The 25,762-nt window shown below is 39.3% G+C and overlaps 1 protein-coding gene across 1 annotated transcript; it reads left to right on the plus strand.

The window, feature by feature from the left end:
- Window positions 1-12,556: 12,556 nt before the first annotated feature.
- Window positions 12,557-25,158, plus strand: CCDC196 (coiled-coil domain containing 196). The gene is made up of 10 exons (XM_032624969.1): window positions 12,557-12,606; window positions 12,711-12,863; window positions 14,149-14,245; window positions 15,280-15,330; window positions 17,074-17,151; window positions 17,354-17,437; window positions 17,961-18,020; window positions 18,390-18,531; window positions 24,800-24,870; window positions 25,042-25,158. Exons 1-10 carry the CDS (start codon window positions 12,557-12,559, stop codon window positions 25,156-25,158), a joined length of 903 nt encoding a protein of 300 aa, XP_032480860.1.
- Window positions 25,159-25,762: the final 604 nt, after the last annotated feature.

Below are 25,762 nucleotides of genomic sequence, written 5' to 3' on the forward strand. Positions count from 1 at the left end.
GCCCATTCAACAGATATTTGTTGAACTTATATATGTGGCAGGCACTGTACCAAATGCTGAGAACACACCAGTGAACAATTCCCTCATGGAAACTGTGGTCCAACTTTTTTACTTAATTTTATGTAAATATTCTCACAAGTATATTTCTTGTTTCTAGGGAACATTTAGCTACTATTTATATGTTTTTCTCACACTAATAAAATATTTTTGTTTTATATATGACATCAAAAATATTTTTTGCAATGAGTTTATATTCTTACTCATGTACCACTGTCACCCCTGTTGCATTTTTTTAATTGTAGTAAAATACATACTAAATTTACTGTTTTAACCATTCTGGCAATATGGTTTTTGTTATCAAGTGTGTAAGGAAAGTGTTCAAACTATGTGCATTTAATACTATAGATCTATGTGCATTGGACATTGTGGATCTGTCTAATGAAGTACCAAAAGTTCAAAAAGTAGGAAACTAAATCAGAAAGAGAGTGTACCCTTTGGGAAACTGGCAGTCAGAGCATGGTAGCGACTTGGCAGCAAGTTCTAGGTCAGTGTTTCCCAAACATGTTTGATTATAATGTGGTGATGAAAAATCAACAGCTCGTAAAATATAATAAGCATCTGGATTAAAGTAGACAGTAAAAAAGTGGTCTCTGCTGTTAGACATCATTAAAATTTTATCCATAACACAAATGTATGTAATACAGGCTGAAGATCATGGGAAATTTGACATACGTTGCTGTTTAGATTAAGGTGGTAAAATGGTCAAATCTAACTCTGCATTAATTAACAAATTGAACACCAGTCAATTATGCTTCAGGTGACATGTGCAACTTCCTTTGCTTTTAGAATTGCCCACCATATCTTTTTTTTTTTTTTTTTTTTTTTTTTTTTTTTTATGCGTTACGCGGGCCTCTCACTGTTGTGGCCTCTCCCGTTGCGGAGGACAGGCTCCGGACGCGCAGGCTCAGCGGCCATGGCTCACGGGCCCAGCCGCTCTGCGGCATGTGGGATCCTCCCAGACCGGGGCACGAACCCGTGTCCCCTGCATCGGCAGGCGGACTCTCAACCACTGCGCCACCAGGGAAGCCCTGCCCACCATATCTTGAGGACAGACTTTTGCATACTAAGGGCAACAGAAATACGCTTAGTATTTTTCTCACATATATATATATATATATTTTTTTTTTTTTTTTTTTTTTTTTTTTGAAACACACTTTTGAAGCAAATATTGCTCCCACCAGGTTTTGGGGGTTGTTTTGTTTTTGCTGAACCTATTAATATCTTAGGACAGTTTGGGAACACTCTTTTATCTGCCATGAGAAGCTATAAAGGATTAAGGAAAAAAGCTTTGGTCATGTGTGGCACCTCACCTTATATTTCAAAAGGTTTTATGAACACTGAGAATACCTTCCAACTTAAGTGGCTATAAGTGATGTCCCCTACTTATTTACCAGGTTGGGACATTATAGAAAGCTAAGATGATCAGTTAATTAATTAAAGTGTTCCTTCTTTAGATTTTAAACTCGGAGAGACAAGGAGAGAATCAGCTCCTAGTTTATATCCCTAATCAGCTCCTTATTTAAAGCATCTAGCATTTACCTTTCAACATCTGTGAAAAAGAGGCAGTATGGCCTAGTCAGACACACCTGAATTCAAATTCTCACTCAACCTCTTAATAGCTGAGCAACCATGGGCAAATTCATTAATCTCAGAATTTGTTAATCCTGTATTATACGATGGTGACAACTCATTCCACTATTGCTGTGAAAAGTAAGTGAGATAAATATAATGTGTCCAGTACAAAACTTGGGCACACAATAGAGACTCAACAAATGTAAGGTCCTTTCCCTTACTTACATATTCTTCATACCAGAGTCAATCCGAAAAAAAATTATAAAGTGAAGCCCCCTTGCACTTTCCCTTTTAGTACCCAAAGACATTTTCACTTGTGGTGGGTTGATTAGGGCTAAGGTAAAATTCCTGGATGTTCAAATTCCCTCTTTTGTCATTACAGTTAATTGGTTGAAAAAGTTGGTGATCTTTAAGGTTTCTTTCAGCGCAGGAATTCTTTCAGCTCATCATTCCCCTCCTCTCCTCCCTACCAAATTTCTACTTAATCTGATAAACTAGGCATCAGGGAAAACCTACGGCATATTGCCCAAGGCTTCCAGAGGCAATTTTCTGGGCACAAGCAATTAGCTGTCCTCGGCAACATTGCACAGTAGGCAAAGCTTTCCTCCTCCCTCTCCTGCGGTACTCACCCCCATACCTGCAGGATTCCTCAGCTGCCTTCAGCCTGCCAGAGCACTCACACCCACCTACAATTCTGACTTCTACCGGAATGGAGCCTCAAGTTCTAAACTTTCCCCCTCCATCCCCCTTTATAATCTTCTATTCTCTTTTTGGAGTTCATCTAAACTAGGTTATACAAGGTAATCTGATTTAAACTTTTCTGATTGACACCTGCATTTTAAAGAAGAATGTGTTCATGGACATATATACACTACCAAATGTAAAATAGAGAGCTAGAGGGAAGCAGCTGCATAGCACAGTGAGATCAGCTCTGTGCTCTGTGACCACCTAGAGGGGTGGGAGGGAGACACAAGAGGGAGGGGATATGGGGATATATGTAAATATAGCTGATTCACTTCGTTATACAGCAGAAACTAACACACCACTGTAAAGCAATTATACTCCAATAAAGATGTTAAAATTTTTTTTCTAAGATTAAAAAAAAAAGAAGAATGCATTGGCATAAATAGTGAAATGTTTATGGGAAATATTTCTGAACCTTTGAACCATTAAGATGTCCTTTGCACACTCTAGGCTACCAGATCTTGCTCTACTGTTTTATCTCATCAAAAGAATAGAAGCCATTTCTTATATCCTTGCTTATGAAATATTTCCAATTATTATGATGTTATTTCTTTTGTATTATGATTCCTACTCATCTGGTGTGAAACTCAGGATTTAAGCTGTATTAAGTAATTCAAGATAGAGTCACAGTGGCCAAAGCGAACTTCTGTATTAGTTGTTTTGAAACGTCTGGTATAGGACTGCAAGTGTCTCTCGGTCTGATAGATAAAGAGTGCTACTTTAGATAAGGAATTTGTTTGTTAACTCCAAGGAAAGATATCACTAGAACAGAAAGGGGAAATGATAGAGACAAGACTCCCGGGGGCATAACAGTTACACCCTACTAGCAGACTCCTTAAAATGAGACCTCTGAGCCCAGGGACTCTGCTGGAGGACCTGACTCCATGCTGCTGAGAACTAATGCAGATGGAGGCTGCCAGAGGCTTCTCCTTGGAATGGGTCACTTTCTCTTTTCACTACTTTGACTAACCTGTGTTGTGAGCTAATTGTGTGCAATAGACCAGTGATTAATAAATTGAATATTAGCTACGTTTCCTCCGTCTCCAATCCCGTGATTCTGACCTGGCCTTACCACTGGGCCCTATGTCAAAACACCAGTCCCTGTGATAAATTAACCAATGCCAGTAGAGCTCTTAGAAAACATGCAAGTCTCAGTGACTTCTTTTTCATATTGCCCTTCAGTCTGTATGTAATACCTCACTATCCTTCCTCCATCTATATAAAATCAGGTCTCAAGTTGGTGGCCTAGGATTTCTGTAGGGCCCTGGATATGTTTTGTTGGCTATTTCATTGGGCCTATAATAGGTAATGAAGCACATTTTATTCTTACCCAGCAACATAAACAGCTCAGCACCTATTGTGTTGTACCTAGTCTACTTCATATACTTACGTTAACTGCACAGGTACTTGAGTTTGTCAACCCCCTACTCATCCTTCAAGACCTCTCATCATAAAATCATCTTTTCCATGAAGATTTGAAAATCAATCCTTTGCATATTTACAGCAAGTTAGTTGCTAGTTGCATTAAGTTAGACTGCCTAGTCTTATGCAGGGGCTCTGAATAGAATAGTTGACAGCAAATGCAACCCAGTAGAGTAGGTGTCATGGTGGAGATTTCAGAATGTGGCATCCAGGAAGCAGGAGGTATTTTGAGGCTGACTGACCTTTTCTGTGCCCTTAAATTGCCCAGTGTAGGATGCTCCTTTACATCTAGGAATGTCTAGTACAGCCACTAGTACCTTCTAGTGGCTCTGGAGGCAGTACTTACCCTTATGTCCTATATACACCATGTCAATATTTATACAAATTTCATTTGCATTATGGAACATCACTTTTCCCTCCCTCTCATGCATAAACTGAACTATTTGGACTACAGCCAGGACCCACTCCTTTGTTACCTTTCTGCTTCTCTAAGCAAAATAAGCAAAAGCAGCACACCCTGCCCTCAATTCCTTCCTTCCATTGTCATGACTCTCCCAAGAGAATAAACATAATAACAATGAAAGTAATCACCAATTTTTTTAAAAAAGGCCTAAATCTAGTGTCTTGGAGCTTTTCTATGGGCCTACCATATAAGAACCATTTTCCTGGTATTTTGGTAACTGAAGCTCCTTGGACTGGAGATTGAAAGGACATAATATTATTCTAAACCTTATTCTTTTGCAAACAACCTAATGGCAAAATTCCAGCATAATAATACTGGATGTTTACATAATGCCCTTTTCACAGGCATTCATAGTGCTTTGCAAAATTTTTATGCATTTTTTTTTTTTTTTTTTTTTTTTTGGTACGCAGGCCTCTCACTGCTGTGGCCTCTCCCGTTGCGGAGCACAGGCTCCGGACGCGCAGGCTCAGCGGCCATAGCTCACGGGACCAGCCGCTCCACGGCATGTGGGATCTTCCCGGACCGGGGCACAAACCCGCATCCCCTTAATCGGCAGGCAGACTCTCAACCCCTGCGCCGCCAGGGAAGCCCCGCATTTTTTTAATATTAGATAAGAAAAGAGGGGAAGATGATTGATTTTCGATGGGGAAAGAGGGATAGGTAAAGCCTGGGGAAAAAAAAAGTGTGAAACAGAAAACTTAACAGTGGATTCCTGACTCTGAACCTAATGTTTGTTCTCTCCAATATCCTTCTAATAGCAAAGAATTTTTTTTTTTTTATTGAGTCTGCTTTTCAATAGCACCAAGTGAATATTGAAAAGCAAAAGAACATTAGAGTGGCCCTTAGAATTGGACACAGACAAGAGACATGTTTAGAAGGCAAGGTTTGTTAAAAACAGGTTCCAAATAAGCCTATTTTTATGAATTAAGAAACCAATAGCAAGTCAAAATTAGGAGAAAATATTTAATACCCACAAAACAAGCTATATCTTTGTGTACCCTAATGATGGAAGATATAGGAAATTGTTAGCTAAAAAAAGACCAGACTATCCTTAAATAACTTAGAGATAAGCAATAATAAATTATAATCCAACTGATAAATTTCTCAAAACAAAAATACATCCAGCTTGGACTCACTGGGGATTTTTCAGAATACTAGATTTAGAAGAGAAAAAACAGTACCTGAAATAGAAAAGCAGGGTGGAGGGGGGAGGCAAGGAATATATAGAGTGATTAAATTCTGAGCTTGATTAAAAAAAAAAAACAGTAAAAAGAACTAGTGATGTCATAATAGCCCTAAGGATTTAAAAAGAGTTTCCTCAAATATATCAGGGGGATAAGAAACACTGGAGAGAAAATAGGCCCATTAATAAGTGACAAATGAGAGGAAATCAGATTTTGAAATAGTTGGGTACTGAACTGCTTTTTTTATTTTTTTAATATAAATTTATTTATTTTATTTATTTATTTTTGGCTGCGTTGGGTCTTCGTTGCTGCGCTCGGGCTTGCTCTAGTTGCGGCGAGCGGGGGCTACTCTTCGTTGCGGTGTACGTGCTTCTCATTGCAGTGGCTTCTCTTGTTGTGGAGCACTTGCCTTACCACTGAGTACACCCAAAATGTAACAGTAAATTTCATCAATCCATTTTCTACTTCCATAAGCAAAGCAGACTTCCTTTACAGATGTATAAACACACACATAGATGAATAAAACTAGAAAATATTTTGGTTCCAATATGTTGTATCCATATATATTTAAAGTATATACAAAAGAATAGTTTTTTGCTATTTGTTTACTGATTTATTTGCTTACAGATTGACTTCTGTAGAAAGGATCTGAGGTGATTTATTAAAATAATAAAAAAGGGGAAAAGTCATTTAAAAAATCAGGACCAAGAAAAATATTAATTACGTTAGAAGATCATAAGCAGGGGTTAGGACCCAAATGTCCAAAGTAACAAAATTTTCTCTGAGATTCCTAGTAAACCAGAAGAAAAGAAAAGCAAAACCAGTTTACTGACTTATCCCTAAGGAAAACTACATACCAATAGTTCTCTGAAGAGGCAACACTTTCTTTAGTACCCAATTCTGAGTGAAATTTGTGATGTGTGGTCACCTGTGGGCAGCAGTGGTGGCTGGAGAGAATAGGTGAGAGAATGATGTTTTGGATAATCTTCTTTACAAATGCAGGAAGTCTTCATAAAATTTTCTCAAGGCCTCCCAAGTGAAAGGTGAAGGTGTGACACAAAATATGACTCAGAGGAAGCAGGCAGTTCTACAGATGGCCCAGAAAAAGTTGATTCAAGCAAGTAGCTTTCTGCTGATGCATTGTGATCTGAGAAGAAAACTTGAAGTGGTATCGCTCAAAGGCCAATCCACAGATGACATATCAAAATCACCAGAAACTGCTTGTTAAAACTGTACTTTCTCCAGATCTACAGAGTAGGGATCTCTGGGGGATGAGCCTGGAAATCTGCAGGTTTTACAAGTTTCCCAGGGGATTCTTAAATACAATAGAGTCAAGAACCACTGCCCTGGAGCAGTGGTCTTTAGACTTATTTTTTGCTTGTCTATTCTAAAAGAATTTTGAAACACTAGGGAGCTAGGTATCATTTCACATGTTTTTAGATTGACATCTAAACTTTTTTATTGTAAGTTTAAGTGGTTAAAAAAATACAATTTCTGGTGTAATATTGATGTTTTCAAATAAATCTTATGTCACTTTAAAATGTATACAATTAATCTTAAAAACCCATATACAATAAAATCTAAATACAAACAAGTTCTTCTTTAGCAGTCAAAATTTTTACATTTTGGGGTCTTCCTTGGTGGCACAGTGGTTAAGAATCCGCCTGCCAATGCAGGGGACATGGGTTCGAGCCCTGGTCTGGCAAGACACCACATGCCACGGTGCAACTAAGCCCGTGCGCCACAACTACTGAGCCCGCGAGCCACAACTACTGAAGCCCCTGTGCCTAGAGCCCATGTTCCGCAACAAGAGAAGCCACCGCAATGAGAAGCCCGCGCGCCGCAACGAAGAGTAGCCCCTGCTCGCCGCAACTAGAGAAAAGCCCACATGCAGCAATGAAGACCCAAAAACAGCCAATAAATAAATAAATAATAAATTCTTTTAAAAAAACAAATTTTTTTACATTTTCTCCTTTTTCTCCTTGAACTCAAATTTCCATCCCATTTCCCCCACAGAATTTTATTCAAATGCAATGTATTTTATGCTTGAAGTCTTTTTTTATCACCCTATCATTCTTCTCTGCAAAATATGCATGTACATTGAAATTTTATTTTTTATTTCATGTGACCTTAAGTTTCTAAATGTTAAAATTTCTTCAGAATTGCATTAGCATTATAACTATTAGTAAGTAGTACACATTGACAAAAAATAGACATTTTCATAATAATTTTTAATTATAATGAATTATTTTAGAAATGCTTGTATTAATATGATGGGTAGACAGTTTCCCCCTTATTTAATTCTTCTATTAATAGGTGAATATTATTTATGGCTAGAATAAGACAGACTTCAGCATCAATTTTATTCATAGTTTTTGCTTTACATAAAATACTCACTTAGAAAAATTGTTTACACAAAGTAAATAGGACTGGAAGGTGTTTTGTTATAGCAGTGTCACTCAGATCTTTGAAATCCTTCTGAATTATAAGCCAAAACCCATATAAAAGTGTGATTAGGAAAGGGGAGATAGGAAAAGCCACCAAGGGGCATTTTCAGGCAGATCCACTTCAGTAAAAGAGTACTTATGGAAACCGAGGATCCAGCAAGATCCCCTGAAAACTACCCTTGTTTCCACATTTCTTAAAAAGTCTTTGTGAAAGTTCAAATACCTCAGTTTGAAGACCATTGTACTAAGTATCTGGACACATTGAGAGAATACTTTCAAAAAGTCCTCAACAATAACAGAGAGTTTAAGAGTTCCAAAATTTAACCTCCATCTTCTTAACTACCCGGATTCACTCCAAATGTAGGTGCACTCTAGCCTGGGACAGCTATAGCACAGATTAAAGTGAAGCAGACCACAAAACGGTCATAACAGACAACACAGGGAGATGTGGGAGATCTTCAAGAGCCTACAATTTTTGCTATTATGATTTTGCCAGCACATCTCTCCTTATTTTAGTTAATGGAATTCTTAAAATCTCCTCAGGGGCTGAACTGGCTCTGGGTCAGAAAGGACCAGAAGGTCCTCATGTTTCTTCGCTGAGGAATTCTCTAATTTTATTGCGACAACCAAGGCTGAGTGTGAGGAGGATAGGAAAACTTTTTTTTTTTGCTTTAATATGAAAATAATTGTCTCTACTCTTGGAGAACTGGCTTAATTAAACTAATTTGATTTTCTACTGGTAAAACTAACAAAAATGCTATTGCTCTGAGTTCTCTAATTATAGAACAATGACACTTTCTCTTAACAGATACTAAAATCAAATGCTATAACGTTGGATGAGGTCATTGTGAATAGCTTGTTATAAGGTCTATTTTGAGGTATCACATGAATTTCGGCGAATATTATGCAGTGACAGGAAGAAACAGAAAGCTTACTGCAGAAAAAAAATTATGAATTGCTACTAAAATTTATCTAATCAGTGATGAGGTTCTACAAGTTATTTCATAAGAAGTATGTTTGCTAACCATAACCTCCTGTTCTTCTATCCCAAACTCCTTAAATTCAACCCCGTCTCGATTTCCCCTCTTAGCTACCCCCTTCTTCATTTTTTTCCCTGCATCACCTGAATGAGATGATCAGCCTTTTGATAGATACTCTCACCAGTGCTCTCAGTATCCTTACTCCCTTGAACTTCTGCACATCCATTCTGCCAAGTCGCCGCTCAGAATCGAACAACCATCTGCTCTCTCTACTACTGCTTCTAGTTTGCCAAGTACTGCTGGAGAAATTGCATGACTGCTGATTCATGCCATGGCAGATCAGCAATTCCCAGATTACCTTGACCTTTAGCACTACTTGGCAATCCTTTCACTCTTGTGTGGTTGGCTTCCTTTCCCACTGCTCAAGTGTTATTCCAAACCTCAAGTTATTACTCTTCCAAAGTTTCCTACCATGCTTCCTCAATCAACAGATGACCTAGACGTCTACTTCAGGAAAAATTAGTGTTCAACTTCCTTCCTTTCCACTTCTAATGTTCATCTATATCTTCACCCTCCCTACCTCTGTCCCAGAGATAATGTAGTATGTCAATTATCCCCTTTCAAAACTGGGGGGTTTGGGGGTTTTTTGGGGGGGGTTTAAGCTCTTAAAATCTGTGTACATTATTACAAGGCAAATATTCTTCTTAGAAGTCATATTCCAAGTTGAAGAAAGAGGCATCAGAATGTTAGGAAATTAAAGGTGCTGATTGGCTATAGAAAAGAGCACATCAGAATAGCAAGTGTTCTACTTTCAATCATTCCCAACCAAGGACAGAAAGGAAGGTGAGTTGGGATTCTGCATGTGCATTTAAAGTTTTAAAATTCTAACATAATTCTGCCAACCAAATGTCACAACAAGAAATTTAAAGAGGTCATGCTTCAGTGATCAATGCCATTTTTGTCCTCTATTTGCTACCACCTGCCACGTCTGCAGTCTAAAAAGCCACAACTAATAATTAGTCCACCTTGTTCCTTCTCTTAACTGTGTGGAGTTCGCTCACACTCTTTCAATCCAAACTTTTCATGGAAAATCCTAGGGCAACCAATGTGAATTACATTATGTTTCACCTGATATGGCTATTCTAATGTAATGTCATATTACACTAGCTATCATATAAAAATTACAAGTGACATATATATGCTTTAGAAAAAGTATTTGTAGAGACTGCCTAAAGAGAAGTTTTGCTGTAGAAGATACTTTATATACCCTTAAAGTGTATATAATTTGGGGAGTTCTCTCTTTCCAAAAATGAATACAAAATTATGAATACCAAATGAGGTCCAGGGCCCTTTGGAAGAGGTCTGTGAAAATGAAGGGCTCTGAAGCTTAAGCTTCATTGGGATAATATAAATCAGCTTTTTTGTATTTGACCTCTTACTTAGAACATTAAACAATACCTAAACCCAAACCATCCAAAAATTCACTAAAATGTAAATACCTGACATGAGCCAAGAACTTCACATATTGTATTTCATTCTTACAACACACCTTTTAATTTACCATTCTCGTTTTTATAAAAGTGGAAACTGGGACTTAGAGAATATAGTTTGCTCACAGCCCACTTCTCACAGCAAAGCTGAGATTCAAACAAAGATCCCGACAAACTAAATCTTGTGTTATTTTCACTGCAATACTCTGCCTTTAAGGTTTCCCAAAAGACAAAAGGTTTAAGTCATTTTGGAGAATGCCCCTAGAAAATCCCTGAAAAGTCTCAGTTAATACTTGAAATTAACATGACAATTCACATTTGAGAACATCATGAAAAATATTGCCCCAGGGACTTCCCTGGTGGTCCAGTGGCTAAGGCCCCGCGCTCCCAATGCAGGGGGCCTGGGTTCGATTCCTAGTCGGGGAACTAGATGCCACATGCCGCAAGTAAAAGGTCCTGCATGCCGCAACTAAAAGATCCCGCATGTCACAACTAAAGATCCTGTGCGCTGCAACGAAGATCCTGAAACTAGGACCCAGTGCAGCCAAATAAATAAATAAATAAATATTTAAAAAAAAAAATATTGTCCTAAAACTGTGTGTAAAGAGCATAAAAGGGAATCCCCTAGCAGTCCAGTGGTTAGGACTCCATCATGCTTTCACTGCATGGGCCCAAGTTTGATCCCTGGTCAGGGAACTAAGATCCCACAATCCACGCAGCATGGCCAAAAAAAAAAAAAAAAGAACATAAAGAAACAAATGTATAACTCTTACAGTTATCTTCTGATCACTAAGTGAATAGTTGAAGATGGAGATTTTAGGGTCTAGGAGAAACGTGATTCTAATAAGGAGAGGAAAATGGAGGCAAAATCAGAATCTGGAGGTAAGTCTAGAATTACAGCCTCTCAGGAAGGAACTTGGCTATGAAATGACATACTGATGGTATGATCTTTTACAAATTATATCTTCTTGTTTCATGTCTGATATAATTCTACCTTGCCATTGTGATATATCACGTTTTAAGGATAGGAAAGTAGGGGTTTCCCTGGTGGCACAGTGGTTAAGAATCCACCTGCTAACGCAGAGGACACAGGTTTGAGCCCTGGTCTGGGAAGATCCCACATGCTGTGGAGCAACTAAGCCCGTGGGCCATAACTACTGAGCCTGCGTGCCACAACTACTTAAGCCCACATGCTACAGCCCATGCTCCACAACAAGAGAAGCCACCGCAATAAGGAGCCCGCGCACCGCAATGAAGAGTAGCCTCCACTTGTCGCAACTGGAGAAAGCCCACGAGCAGCAACGAAGACCCAACACAGCCAAAAATAAATAAATAAATAAAAATTAAAAAAAAAAGATAGGAAAGTAATGACAATTGGCTCATGTATTATATTACTCAATATTATACCCATACCTGTATTTGTCAGTTTGGCCTCTATTTTTTTTTCTTTTTTTGTTGTATGCGGGCCTCTCACTGTTGTGCCCTCTCCTGTTGCCGAGCACAGGCTCCAGATGCGCAGGCTCAGCGGCCATGGCCCACCGGCCCAGCCGCTCCGCGGCATGTGGGATCTTCCCGGACCGGGGCACAAACCCGTGTCCCCTGCATCGGCAAGCGGACTCTCAACCACTGCGCTACCAGGGAAGCCCTGGCCTCTATTTTTTTTAAAAGTATCCTAGAGGTATCCCCTTCTCCTCCTAAGTCTCCCAGAGGCAGATGCTTTGTCTTTATCTTTTCCTTATTCACAGAATCCAGTGCTGTGCCCTACAGATAGTAGGCATTCCATGGAGGTCAATTGCCATGGAAGATGGTGTTGATGAGTTATTTTTGACAAGCCATCATTTTCTAACACAATAGGAATTCCATGATATAGATGTGTTATTATTCTACCCTACTCAGTCAAAAACTTCAGAATAAAACTTTTGGCATTGGTTAAAGCTAAGGCAAGAACTGCTCAGATGTAGTTAATAGTATTTTCAGTCAATAAGCTGTCTCTGATGTTGGAGTTATTTAAAAGACCTGTTAAATCTGTGGTCTTAGCGCCATTGTGACCTCAACCTGTAGCTAAAAATCTGTCCAATGAAACAGGAGTTTCAAGAACAGCATCACAAAAATGATGACTTAAATGAACGGAACAAGAAGGCACATATTTTCAAGAAGACCTTTCTTATTCTTAGAGTAGAAGTTTTCCTTCAAGATGACAAGTGCTTCAAACTCTCCAGGATCTTACTTATCTTCCAAAACAAGGTGAGTCTTTGACGGAAGATGCCAAGTGGTAACTATCCAGGAACGAAAAGAGGGTCTCTGTTATTAGCCCAGGCTGAAGGCAGATATAGTGTCTCTTCCCACAGAAGTCCAAAAATAGATGACAGCTACTTGAAGGAGTTGAGTGAGGACTTAAAACTAAGGAAGCAGGAACTGCTAGAGATGCTAAAACCTCTAGAAGATAAGAAAAAGCTGTTATTCCAGAAGTTGATGTCTAACTTGGAGGAAAGACAAAGAAGGTAAGTGTTCCCTTCTCAGGATTTCCTAGAAGGGGAAAGGCAAGAGAACTTTAATCCATAGGATTTAGCAATGATTATTTACATTTTTTAAAAGGTTTAGACCTTCAGCTATAGTAAATTAAAAGAATGTAACCACAAAATCAGGGTGACAAGGAATCCTTCTTCTTTTAGTAGAATTAAATATAACTCAGCTCATCTCACAGGGCTACAGTTATTACTTTTCTTCCCAAGAAACTGTTAAGAGACTTTACTATCCTCAATCCATCATGGTCACACAGATAGCTCCTCATTCATGTTTGTGGAATCACTTTAGGATAAATGACTCTGTTCTTCCATTGCCACACAGTGAAATGGTAATCATTTCTGAGCATCAGAGTCCTCTGGATTATGGTCTGGCCTTACTAAATGTACTAGGCAGTTGAGGTCTTAACTCTTTGCTAGGGCACTCACTGTTCTTGGGATCCACCAACTCTCTTTTTCCTTTCTAGTTTCAGAGAATCTCACCTTAATGTGTCTACCTTCATTCTCTACCCTACCGTAAACATTTCAGGGAGCTCAGACTTTTGGAGAGAAAAAGCCAGGCAGAAAGTTGTGAGAGTCAAGCACCAGCTGTTTACAACCGAGAAACTCAGCCCTCTCAGGGCAAGAGAACACAAAGGCTTGCTTCTTTGCTTATAATTAGAGAGGGAAAAGCACAAAGAACATAAGCATAAGTTAATTAATACCTTTAAAGAATATCCTCTCTTACAGTCATAGATTGGATATTCGGATTTTATCAGAAACTTCTTGATGGCCTGATTCTCTAGAGGCTACCATAAGGATATAAGTGGGTTCTCCAACTAACTCAAATGTTTTTATGTGGAGAAGTAAAGTAGGGGAGATGAACAGAGATGGGGGTAGGGAATAATTCTGAGATTTATCCTTAAGACAAGAGGTTCTTCAACCTCCTTCTTCACAGAGGCAAAAAAAAGTCCCTTTCTACCCCAAAAGTCATATAACAAAACTTTCTTCTGAAGGGGTGGAGAGGAGTCTCACTAGCTGTTGGACACCTAAGTTCTGAGCCTTACAGAGCACAGAATTCGTTATAGAGCACATACCTAAGGCAAACGTCAATTAGGAATGAAATTGTCTTTTCCAGACCTTCTATGTCTAGAAGGACTTCCATAAATCTTGTGATTTCAGCCCCTATCTCCCTCTCATGGTAGAGTAGTTTCTGACTGGTCATGGAATATTAATATTTCTTTTTAGGAAGTATTATGTTTTGTGATATCTGTCTTCTTTCTAGTCTGCAGATCATGAGGCAGATTATGGCAGGGAAGGGGAATGGTGAATCCTCAGTCATTGAGCTCATTAAGGAAGCAGAAGAGATGAAGCAGAATCTGGTAAGAGGTTGGTGGGCACTCCAGGGAATGGCCTTCTGAACAGGGCTCTCAATTCCATTGCTGTCAGACAGAGTGCTCATCTCTAGCATTGGTGCTCCAACACTCATAGGTCCTTGATCTAGAAAAGTCCTGGGTGAACCAAAGGGAGTCAGGTGAAATGTTGGGAAGAATAAGAACTAGCTAGCAAAAATTCTATTTTTTTGACTTTTGAAAAACTTTTCATCTAAAGGTTAATGCATACAAGCATATTAACCCCTCACATTTCAGAAGAAATAGAAAATAACCAAAGTAAAAGAAAGGAAAGAGTTTGGTCTGAGAGATTCTTTCAAGATTTTTAAAAATTAACAATATAGGACTTCCCTGGTGGCACAGTGGTTAAGAATCCGCCTGCCAGTGCAGAGGACACGGGTTCGAGCCCTGGTCTGGGAAGATCCCACATGCCGCGAAGCAACTAAGCCCATGCGCCACAGCTACTGAACCTGTGCTCTAGAGCCCCCGAGCCACAACTACTGAAGCCCGTGCACCTAGAGCCTGTGCTCCGCAACAAAGAGAAGCCACCACAATGAGAAGCCCACGCACTGCAATGAAGTGTAGCCCCTGCTCTCAGCAACTAGAGAAAGCTTTTGCGCAGCAACAAAGAACCAACACAGCCAAAAATAAATAAATATAAATAAATTTATTTTTAAAAATTAACAACATAAAGGATCTTAAAAATTAAAAATTAGTGGTCTAAGCCCCAAAGAAACTGCCATATGATCAGAACATCTTACGTGTTTCAAGTGTGAGAAACTCACTACTATATTGATATACCACAATTACCGTAATTAAAGTTACTATTCCAAATTGTTATTATTTTTTATCATCATCGTCAAGCTCATCTCTCATGTTCCTGGGTTTGGGGCTAGGCCCATTTATTGTCTTCCTCTGTGGTTTACTATGCCCCTACCCCTTAGTCCCCCTATTAGTAATTTCTTCCAACTTTAATGACTAGACAAACACATATTTCTATTTGTTTGCTTTTTCCTCTCCACCAGGAAAGGAAGAACAAGATGCTTCGGAAAGAAATGGAGATGCTATGGAACAAGGTATGTGTGCCTCTAAGGATCTCTTGAAAGTATCTGTCTTACAAACCAGAATGCAAAGAAGCTTCCCTTTTTTCTGGTCTACATCCTCATTTTTTCATGTCTCTGTTTCCACTCATGCCTCATTCCAATTCATTCTCTGACCTTATTTAAAACAATCAAATAATGTCACTCTCCTTAGGAAAACCCTTTACAGCCATTCCAGGTATAGTCTGGCTCTTGCCTACCTTTCTAGTCTCCTCTCATAGAAGTCCTCCCCTCCCACACTGGTCTCCACATGCCAAGACCTTTCCTTTCTAAAGACTTTTGCTTTTGCTTTATCCCTGGGCTTTGTAATGCTATTTTCTTATAGTTGGCTCATTCTCATCCTTCAGGTCTCCGCTTAAATATCACCTCCTCAGGGAAGCCCTCCTTATTCACTCCACCTGAAAAAGGACATCACCCCCCCCACACACACCCTTCCTATTATACAATTCTGTTCCTGTCTTCCACAGCACTTTTTATAACATAAGCTCACTATTTTTTAAATTTTATTGTGTTATTATTATTTTATTTGTTTCTTATCTCCCTGCCCGGTTCTGGAATACATGCTTATCCAGTATCTTGATTGCTTTGTTCATCTTGGAATCCCTAGCATGTAGCACAATGCTTGACACATAGTAGACAATCAATAAATGTAAGTTGAATGAACGAATACCTGATTCTAATTCCTCTTTGATTTTGCAATAATCACAGCATTGTTTAGTATAAAAATATTTTGCTGGGAAACCAAGCAGGGATAGAAATAAAATTTTTTGCTGGGAAATAAAATAAAAAATAAATTAAATTAAATATATAAATTAAATTAAATTAAATTTTTTTGCTGGGGAACCAAGCAGGGGTAGAAATTCCTTTGTGGACTAAGGCTTTGGGATCCAAGTGCTTTTTCACAAATTATGAGGCCTGAATAGCAGATTGTCTTGTGATATAAACAGGTGTGAGTGTGATCGCTGACTGCTTTTTCCATCTCACTTTTCCACAGATAATTAGGATACTATCAAGCCCTGCATCTTGTACTGAGATCTGCTCCTAGTTCTTAGTGGCAGCTACAAATCAATTCTATGAGTTGTGAGAAGTTTTAGTTTCTGAGTTCTTGAGTCTTAGTGATAGGAAATATGCCAGCATCATTCCTCTATCAAAATCCAGTTTCTCCAGAGCTCCCAAAAGACTTTGTATAAGGGATGTCCATATACCTGAGCTTGTGATTGACTTTCCCTCCCCATACTTTTAGACAATGAGAAATAGAGAGACAAGATCGTATGTCTAGTGGTTAAGAAGACAGACTTCAGAGTCCAGGAGATCTGGTTCAAATTCTAGCTCCGTACTTTCCTACCTGAGTCACCCTAAACAAATGACTTAAGCTCTCTAAGACTCAGTTTTCTTATCTATAAAATGGAAATAAAAATAGTCCTGTGAGGATTAAATGAGAACATTTGTAATGTAGTAAATAAGTAATTGTAGTAAGTAGCTTATAGTAGTGATTGACATATAATAAAGGTTCAGTTAATAGTTTTTATTATTATAAGTTTCACTCAAAAGACCAGATGGAAGGGCTCATTCCATTCTGAACCTCCTTTGGTAGTACACTTTTCATATCAGGCCCTGAGAATTTTCTGACTGGCAGGAACCAAAAGCCTTGACATTGGCTTTCCACTTCCCTCATGAAGTCCCAGTAATTTAAAGCTTTGCCAAAATGTCTCTCTACAGACATTCAGCACAGAAGAACTCAGTGATCAACAAAAAGCACTGCAGATAAAGAACAAAGCAGACTTACAGGACAGAAAGGCAAGTGGACTGCATGGTGCTCGGAATTTCAAAGTTGTTGATGCCACACAGATGGCAACAGCCCATTGAGAATCAGGACTGATTAGGGTAGACAGATAGGAAGGATCTGGGCCTTAAGGGTATATTGGATTTACTGTCTGCTAAGACATTGCATTTCTTTCCTGGGACCTCCTTTTCCTTTAGCTCTCTTCTTTCTTCCCAGGCTCCCCAAACCCCCTCATCATCTAGGAAGACCAAGAATGAACTGGAGACATTGTGTGCAGAGGAAGTGAAGGAAATAAGGAAGGTAGTATGATCTTTCTGAAAGTAGTGGCTTTTAGAGCTGATAGATTAGAAATATTTAATGTAGCAATAATCTGCCTAAGTGTGCTCCTGAACTGATACAAAATTTTATAGGAGATCTGGTTCCCTTGGGGTATTACATCTGAGTCAGTGACACGGCAAGTTTCTGGTAAATCATGATAGCTAGAGCAAAGTGGGAAAATCTGTACCAATAATGACAACTTTGAAATAGCTATGTGATGTCAAAACACTTGTTAATTTGTTTTTGAACATTTATTTAGAGATATTATGCTTGTATCTAATCTTCCTGCAGCCAACTCATTGATAGAAAACATCCTGTTCTTTTAGCTTTTAGCTTTTGGAGAGTGGGATGTACAGGTGATGACAATTAAGAGGACTGCAATTGAAACCAATATATTAGTGACTCTATGACACCATAATTTTGCTATAAAGTCTTTGCAGCATATTGAGAAAACTGATTTCTGATCTCAATTTACTTTGCCACCAGAGGCTCTTTCTTCCACCAGGAAAAGCAACAGAAGAAAATGGAATGGGTCAGGTATCAGGAACAAGCTAACTTCATTCAGGTACTAAGTCTTCCAAGGCTGGACACAGGGTACAATTTCATTCATGCAATATAGAGGCTTTTAGTTTCCTAATGGTAAACCTGATCCTCTCATCTGGATTACCAATTGTCATGCTAAAAGCAATGTTTTGTGGAAAGATGACTGAAGAGTCCTATCTCCAGCTTCACCCTGAGTATAGCACTTTTTCCCTATGATCTTGATTTTGTCCTATTTGAAATGGGGGGGAAAATCACACATAATTTCTGCCCACTTTTAAAGACTGAGCATGATAGGTTCATTTTTAAACTTCTGAGTTAAAAGGATTCAGGTAATAGTGGATTTAGAGAAGTCAATACTATATGAGGAGTTTTGAAAAATGTTCTCTTATAGAATGACTTCAATGGCAAAGTGATTGAGCTGAGAATTGAAGCCTTGAAGAACTACCAGAAGCCCAATGATCTGAAGTTATCACTGTACATACAGCAGAATTTTGAGCCAAAGCAAGCATTTTTTAATCTTCATGGGTCCCGAGGTAGGTAGAGTATCATAGGTACACAATTTGAGGTTTGTTTGGTTTTACATTGGAGATCCCATTACCTGTAAAATGATAACACAATACCTGGCACACAGTAAGTTAGTTAGCGGTGTTATAAAAAATGTTTTCACTATCATCATCATTATTATTACACTGAAACTCTTATATCAAGATAAGGATTCCTCTAGAGGAAATAAAATTTTCCTTTGTAAAGACTGAGTAATATATTGTGTGCTTAGCATATGTAGTTGATACATAGTTGACACCTGATAAAATATCAGTTTTCTCCTCACCTCGTCCCCTTTCTTAGGAATTAGAGTAGTTTGATCTCACAAATCTTATTGGAATAGACTCTGCTACTTCAGAATAGAAGGCCAAAGAGACATCCAACAATGGTTGTGAGTTTCACCAATCCAGATATTCCTCTGGGAGTTTCACCATTTCCCCACCCCAAAGAATTTATGGCATCATTAGAGGAAATCATATAGCTTATCATAAAAAAATAAAGGAATGGTTTTCTTAGGGACAGGAAGAAAGGGCTCTTAAATTTTCATGGATCTATGAATCTGAACTCTGTAATTTAAAAAAGAGACATGCAATAAGAAATCATGGCTAAGGGATGCCAATGTTTTATCAGTATTAATATGTATGTCTCTAATTTCTTCTCAATCATATTCCGTAAGGGCTTGAATAACTTATAAAATCACACACAGCATGAAGATCAAATAAACAGATGACTAAATCAAGGTAAAGGGAAAATAAGTTGAAGCCAGGTAAATACATAAAAATGTGTAGTGAAAGTACCATACAGTTGGTACAGGTAGGCTTCAGTCTTGGTTATGAATTTCCCCAAAAAAGAAACATGAATTTATGGTGTCCACAAAATAAAAATAAACCAAGTTCTCAGAAGAAACACAGCTTTTACTGGTACTGAAATGAGAGAGAAATTTCTCTTCCAGGTCCTCATCAGGGGAACAGGACACTCTATGTGTGTCATAGTAGCTAATGTCCTCAAAAATATTTCTAAAATAAATTCAGAATCTAAATTTCCTAGGCTGTTTCTTATCTGTTCCTTGGCGGTACGCGGGCCTTTCACTGCTGTGGCCTCTCCAGTTGCGGAGCACAGGCTCCGGACGCGCAGGCTCACGGGCCCAGCCGCTCTGCGGCATGTGGGATCTTCCCGGACCGGGGCATGAACCCATGTCCTCTGCATCGGCAGGCGGACTCTCAACCACTGCGCCACCAGGGAAGCCCCTGATGTGAACCTTTTTTAAAAGTGATGGATCAGCTCAAGATGATTTGGTCCAGGTCCATAGCACTCTGTTGGTCTGACTTGATCCATATTTAAAATTTAGAAAATCTGGATGATTGGACGAACTACCTATCCTTCAGCCAGTGTTCCATTCATGTCTCTCTTTTAACTGTTGTTCTGATAAGAATTGGAAAGCAGAAAGCTTGAGGTTTTCTTCTCCAATAAGAACCTGGAATACAACCAGAAGCAGTATAAAGTCATTAAGATGCAAATTAAAAAGATAGAGGAGGGGAGGGTTATGAGGGCGAGAGATCCATGTCTTATTTCATTTAAAATTAGCTGAAAGTCATCTCAAGGGATCCATAGAGTAAGGAGCCAAAAATCTTTTCACTCTGGATTCAAATCAAGCCAAGAAAATAGTGAAAGATTCCATTCAGCGTGATCACCGCGGAAGATATTTTTTCTCTTGCTTGCAGAGCACTGAATCTCTGAACTCTGAACTAGAACAGCCCACAGATCAACATCTTCTTTTCTCTTCTCTCCTCTAATGCTTCTGGAGTATTAAGCGATAGGACACTAAACTGTTCAGTTACCACAAGTGCACGTAGCTACAGGCATGCGTGACCCATTGCTTGTGTGTTATTGACTGCACATGCATTGAGCATGGATTGTAGACCAGTTTCATTTTCTAATACACACATATACAAACTCTCTGAGTTTGTCTGAGCCCAAGTGGATATGAAATTTAAGTCTTAGATTTTGGTTTTATTGACCTATTTATAACCTAGTGTTTAATTATTGAAAAGAAAACAAAAGAAATATTAGTTTTCTTCGTAGAGGGATTTTTAAAGTAGTTATATTAAGATATTATTACCAACAGTAATATGTGTTGTAAACGAAAAACAGATGTAGTTTTCTATAATAGAAAGTAAACATAATAAGTATACTGAGAACAAAATTTTAGTATTCTAACACAGTGCTGAACCCTAAGACCTGTTTTATCTTTATTAGGAAGTGAGATCAGCAAGATGTAGAGAGTTTTAAAGAAAACCAGCACCAAACTGAAACTCTTCTCCTTGATGCCATCAAGGTGTCAAGTTTGAAAGAATCAAAAAAGGAATAATTTTCTCACTGTGATTTATAGTATTTAATGCTGTGTTCCAGCACCTCCTAAATTTATTGCAGTTGCCTCCTAAAATCATCTCACCATCAAATTTTGGGAAATAGCAATTTACTGGGAAAAGCACTAGATTTAGAGTCAGATATATGAGTTGCAGGCCTTACTCTGAGGCTAACCATTTAGATGTCCTGGACCAGTCATTTTGTTTCAGTGTTTTTCTTTATCTAAAGCAACCATAACATACTATAGAGCATGTTGAAAACATGGTTTTGTGTAACCCTCACAGTGACTCTATGGGGTAGGTATTATAGAACAAGAAACTAGTTCAGAGAAGCCAGGCTTCTGACTGCATATCCAAAGTTCACCTCCTAAAATATGCTACAAAGTGACAGTGTTCCAGTATGTGATTTCTTATGACTCTTCCACAACTAAAGGCTATGATTTGAATTCAAGCTTATCACTTGTTTAATGTATAATCCTCCCAATAAAGAATCATACCCCCAACATTAATTTGTTCAGTAACAAAAGAAATACTACTTCCAAAAGGGGTTGACAGATTTGTAATTCTTCATTTAGCCCAGTAGGTGGCACCAATCACATCCAGGCCTTTAGTCCATAAACAGTGGTAATTCAGGAACCTGCAGGGAGCCATCAGTCTTCTATTGCCCTTAGGACAAAATGTGCTACATTTATGTATCAAATGAAAAAATTAAAAGATCTCTTGGTGTTTTCTGCCATGCTTTGTGACACTGAGGTGTATTACTGGCAGCCTTGACTATCCCGTATTAAATTCAGCATTCTGCTGCAAAATCTGTACCTATTATTCCACTCCGTGAACTACAGTGTCCTCCATTCCAAAAACAGCCACTGTCCCGCCCTCCACAATCCCTAATACTGTTTGTTTTTTTCTACCACAGATAAATCAGGCGATCAGGACAAGGAATTAAAAAATCAGGCAATTGTGCAAGGTGGGGACCTTTTGAAGTTTAAGTACTTAGTAGTGCTCCTGGATAATGTTCCTTTTCCTCTAGTTTCAAAAGAATTGAATTTCACAGATCTGTCTTAAAGGATTGAATGTAATTTTGGACACACCTTCCAGCAAATCAGGGTACAGGCCCTTCTGCTATAGGCATTTCCAAGTAGAGGGAGGGTTATCGCACTGCTCCTCGCCAAGAATTCCTCCTCCCACATCGATTGTCCTGTGTGCTGGTTGGCTGCATTGCAGTGGTGTGATCTGTTTGGTTGGCAAAACATAATCCTGGGGCTTCCCTGGTGGCGCAGTGGTTGAGAGTCCGCCTGCCAATGCAGGGGACACGGGTTCGTGCCCCGGTCCGGGAAGATCCCACGTGCCGTGGAGCAGCTGGGCCCGTGAGCCAGGGCCGCTGAGCCTGCGCGTCCGGAGGCTGTGCTCCGCAACGGGAGAGGCCACAATAAGTGAGAGGCCCGCGTACTGCCAAAAAAAAAAAAAAAAAAAAAAAAAAATATATATATATATATATATATATATATATATATATAATCCTGTGTTAATACTGACTTTGTAACACTTCAAGCAATCCCTACGTGCAAATTCCCTTGAGGCCCAGGTTGTATGTATCATTAGCCAGGTCAGTCTCATCGGTTTAGCATACTTCATCACCTAGTCTTATAGAAGAAAAAAATATTTTACATCTACGGTGAAGTCTTTCCAGAGACGGGTCGCATTTGAAAGGATTTACTTCCAGACCAGTATAAAATTACAGTTTGGCCCAGAGTGTACGGCAGCCCTACCCAGAATTCTGTAGAGTCAAGAGAGCAGTTCTTGGCCTTTGGCAGTCACCTATCTTAGAGCGCACAGGCACGAAGCAATCTTTAAATTCAGCTGTTTCCCATCACATCTGCCGGTATTTAAAGAAGAGGTTTATCTTCCATAATAATAGAACTGGTGATAAGACACTTGATTCTGACAGCCTTGCTCTTCTCTCCTCCCCTATCCCACCCCTAAACGCCCACCCCAACTCTTAGCATTTCCTTGAGCTCTTTTAAGAAGCTGAAGGTTGCATGTGAATATTTTGCTACACTTATAAATTCAGATGAAAGCCCAGTGCAGTGGGAAATGAATACTCTTGAGACCTTATTTATTCTATAACTCCCTCTGTTCTGAAACCAAGTCATTCTCCCCAGCTTCAACCTTTGCTTCACTTTAGTATTACTCCTCCTGATGGCTGAATACACTCCAGCAGGTGCTGCTGAAAGGAAAATAGTAGTGTTAGGCTAAAATTCTGAAAGGCAGGGGCGGAAACCCACAGCTGGCTCCAATCTGAGTCCTTGATAAATAACATTGCCCTCAAATACAGGCTTTTTCAAGCCTTGCAGCAACTTGAACCTTTTGAATGTCAGCCTTCGGTTCATGGTATTAGTAGGTCATGAAGTTAACTTTTTATTTATTTATTTATTTATTTTTAGTTGCATTGGGTCTTTGTTGCCGCGTGCAGACTTTCTCCAGTTGCAGGCAGTGGGGGCTACTCCTCGTTGCGGTGCACAGGCTTCTCATTGCGGTGGCTTCTCTTGTTGTGGAGCACAGGCTCTAGGTGTGCAGGTTTCAGTAGTTGTGGCACGTGGGCTCAGTGGTTGTGGCACATAGGCATAGTTGCTCCACGGCATGTGGGATCTTCCCGGACCAGGGATAGAACCCGTGTCCCCTGCGTTGGCAGGTGGATTCTTAACCACTATGCCACCAGGGAAGTCCGAAGTTAATTTCTAAACTAGCTCATTCTTTCACTTCCTATAAAACTCCACAGAAGTCCAGGGGAGAACAAAAGTCTTCTTTCCTAAATATGAATTTTGAAGGTTGAAAAAAAAGTAAACTGTACCTGTATTGATATTATGATTATTTCAGTGAGTGACAATATATTCTAAACTTTTTTGCATCACACAATCAGGAGAGCAGAAGGTTGTCTAGGATTAGGTTGCCATACTTAGGTAATAGAAAGAAGATCCCCAGTTAAGTTTGAATTGCAGATAAACAATAAATGTTGAGTTTAAATATGTCCCAACTATTGCATGGGACATACATATACTAAAAATTATTTGGTGTTTATTGAAGTTCAAATTTAACCGGGTGTCCTATATTTTAGTCTGGCAGCCCTCACCTAGGACTGACTCACCACAGAGCCTATTTAGCACCCTACAATTCTCCCTCTTTCCCTTTTTATTCTCTCCCTTTCTCTCTGCCTCCTCGTTCTCATCCCAACCCCCACCTTCACCTTTTGTTTGTTCTCCGCTGTCCACAGTTAGCCATTTTTGTGGAATGTGTGTCTGGGTTACCAGAGGGTGTGCAGATATGTGCATGATTTATCATCTCATTTCTTTATTTAAAAGTTGTATTGGAAGCACACTTTGTAGGCTCTCAAATAAAATTGTTTTTACTTGATGTAATCTTCAAACGATTATTTTGTCCTGTGGGACATGAGCTCTCAACAGAAAAAAAAAGGTTTGCCAGGGCTTCCCTGGTGGCGCAGTGGTTGAGAGTCCGCCTGCCGATGCAGGGGACATGGGTGCGTGCTCCGGCCCAGGAAGATCCCACGTGCCACGGAGCGGCTGGGCCCATAAGCCATGGCCGCTGAGCCTGCGTGTCCGGAGCCTATACTCCACAATGGGAGAGGCCACAACAGTGAGAGGCCCACGTACCCCCCCCCCCAAAAAAAAAGAAGGTTTGCCACTTCAACTTTAAAAACATTGTTTGATGAAGTTATTTTCTAAAACAACAATTAGAAAATCCATATCAATGCTAATACCAGAGTCAGTCCTACAATGATATGGTACTATGATGAATGCTAATAGCCTTGCAACTCAAAATAAAACTAGGTTTTTTACTCAAAGAAAGCTCTCATTTTCCTCATTTTCCCCATCAGGTACCATGGACACTGCAACTATGAGCAGAGCAACTACTGGCAAAAGTGAATCTAATGTGAAAATTACTTTGGTTTTCGAAATCATTTCAAAGGCTTGAATAGATAGTGGGTGTAGAATTTTGGAATGCATTTGTTAATATTTTTAGTATTCTAATTTAATATTTTTAGAGGATTTGCAAAGTGAGTGCCAGGACACTTGGTGCTTTAGCTGTCATTTTTTTCTGTTTTTTCCTGTCTTAGAGAATTCTGGGCGCAAAGACCTACACAAACAACAAGGAGCTAAAGGAAGTCAGTTTGATGAAGGAAGAGGGAGGCTCTTTTTTCTGAGGTCAAGGCCAGAAGAAGCGCTGAAGGATTAGAAAGCTTTCACTCCCTTTGCTTTGGACAGATTTAAAGACTAGGTACAGCCATTTGTGTTAATTAAAATCTCTCAAACCTTCGTTTTAGTGCTATTTCCACTCTCTCTCCCCTCCACAATGGGTGGAAATACTAGTTAGATGCTTGGCCTTAAGCATGTCAGGAATTTAGTCATTTAGGGATTGTAAACAGCCTCTGATTATTTTGATAGCTTTTGATTTTTGAAATGACTAGATTCAAACCACACTGTATGTTGTTAACAAGTCCATAAAAATCTGTTCTCTCCACCTCTGAAGTGTTTAGTTCTGGGCAGATCCTCCACTAGCAAATGAGCAAAAGTAGTTACAAAATAAGGAAATAATACTCCATAGACTCCTCTTACTCTTTCACCCACCACACCCATCTGCCCTGTTGATACTGCCTCCTCGTTATCTATTCCGTGAATATCTTCTGCCTTCCCAGTGCCACTGTTTTAGTTTAGGCTCTCTTTCCTGCCTTGATTACCACACCCTCTTTTAACTAGTTTCCCTGATTCCAGCTCCTCTAATCCATCTTCCCCAGCACCACTGAAACTATCTTTTCGAAAGGAGAAATGAGATCATGTCA

The sequence above is a fragment of the Phocoena sinus genome, chromosome 2, assembly GCF_008692025.1.
Source record: "Phocoena sinus isolate mPhoSin1 chromosome 2, mPhoSin1.pri, whole genome shotgun sequence".
NCBI classification, from domain to species: Eukaryota; Metazoa; Chordata; class Mammalia; order Artiodactyla; family Phocoenidae; genus Phocoena; species Phocoena sinus.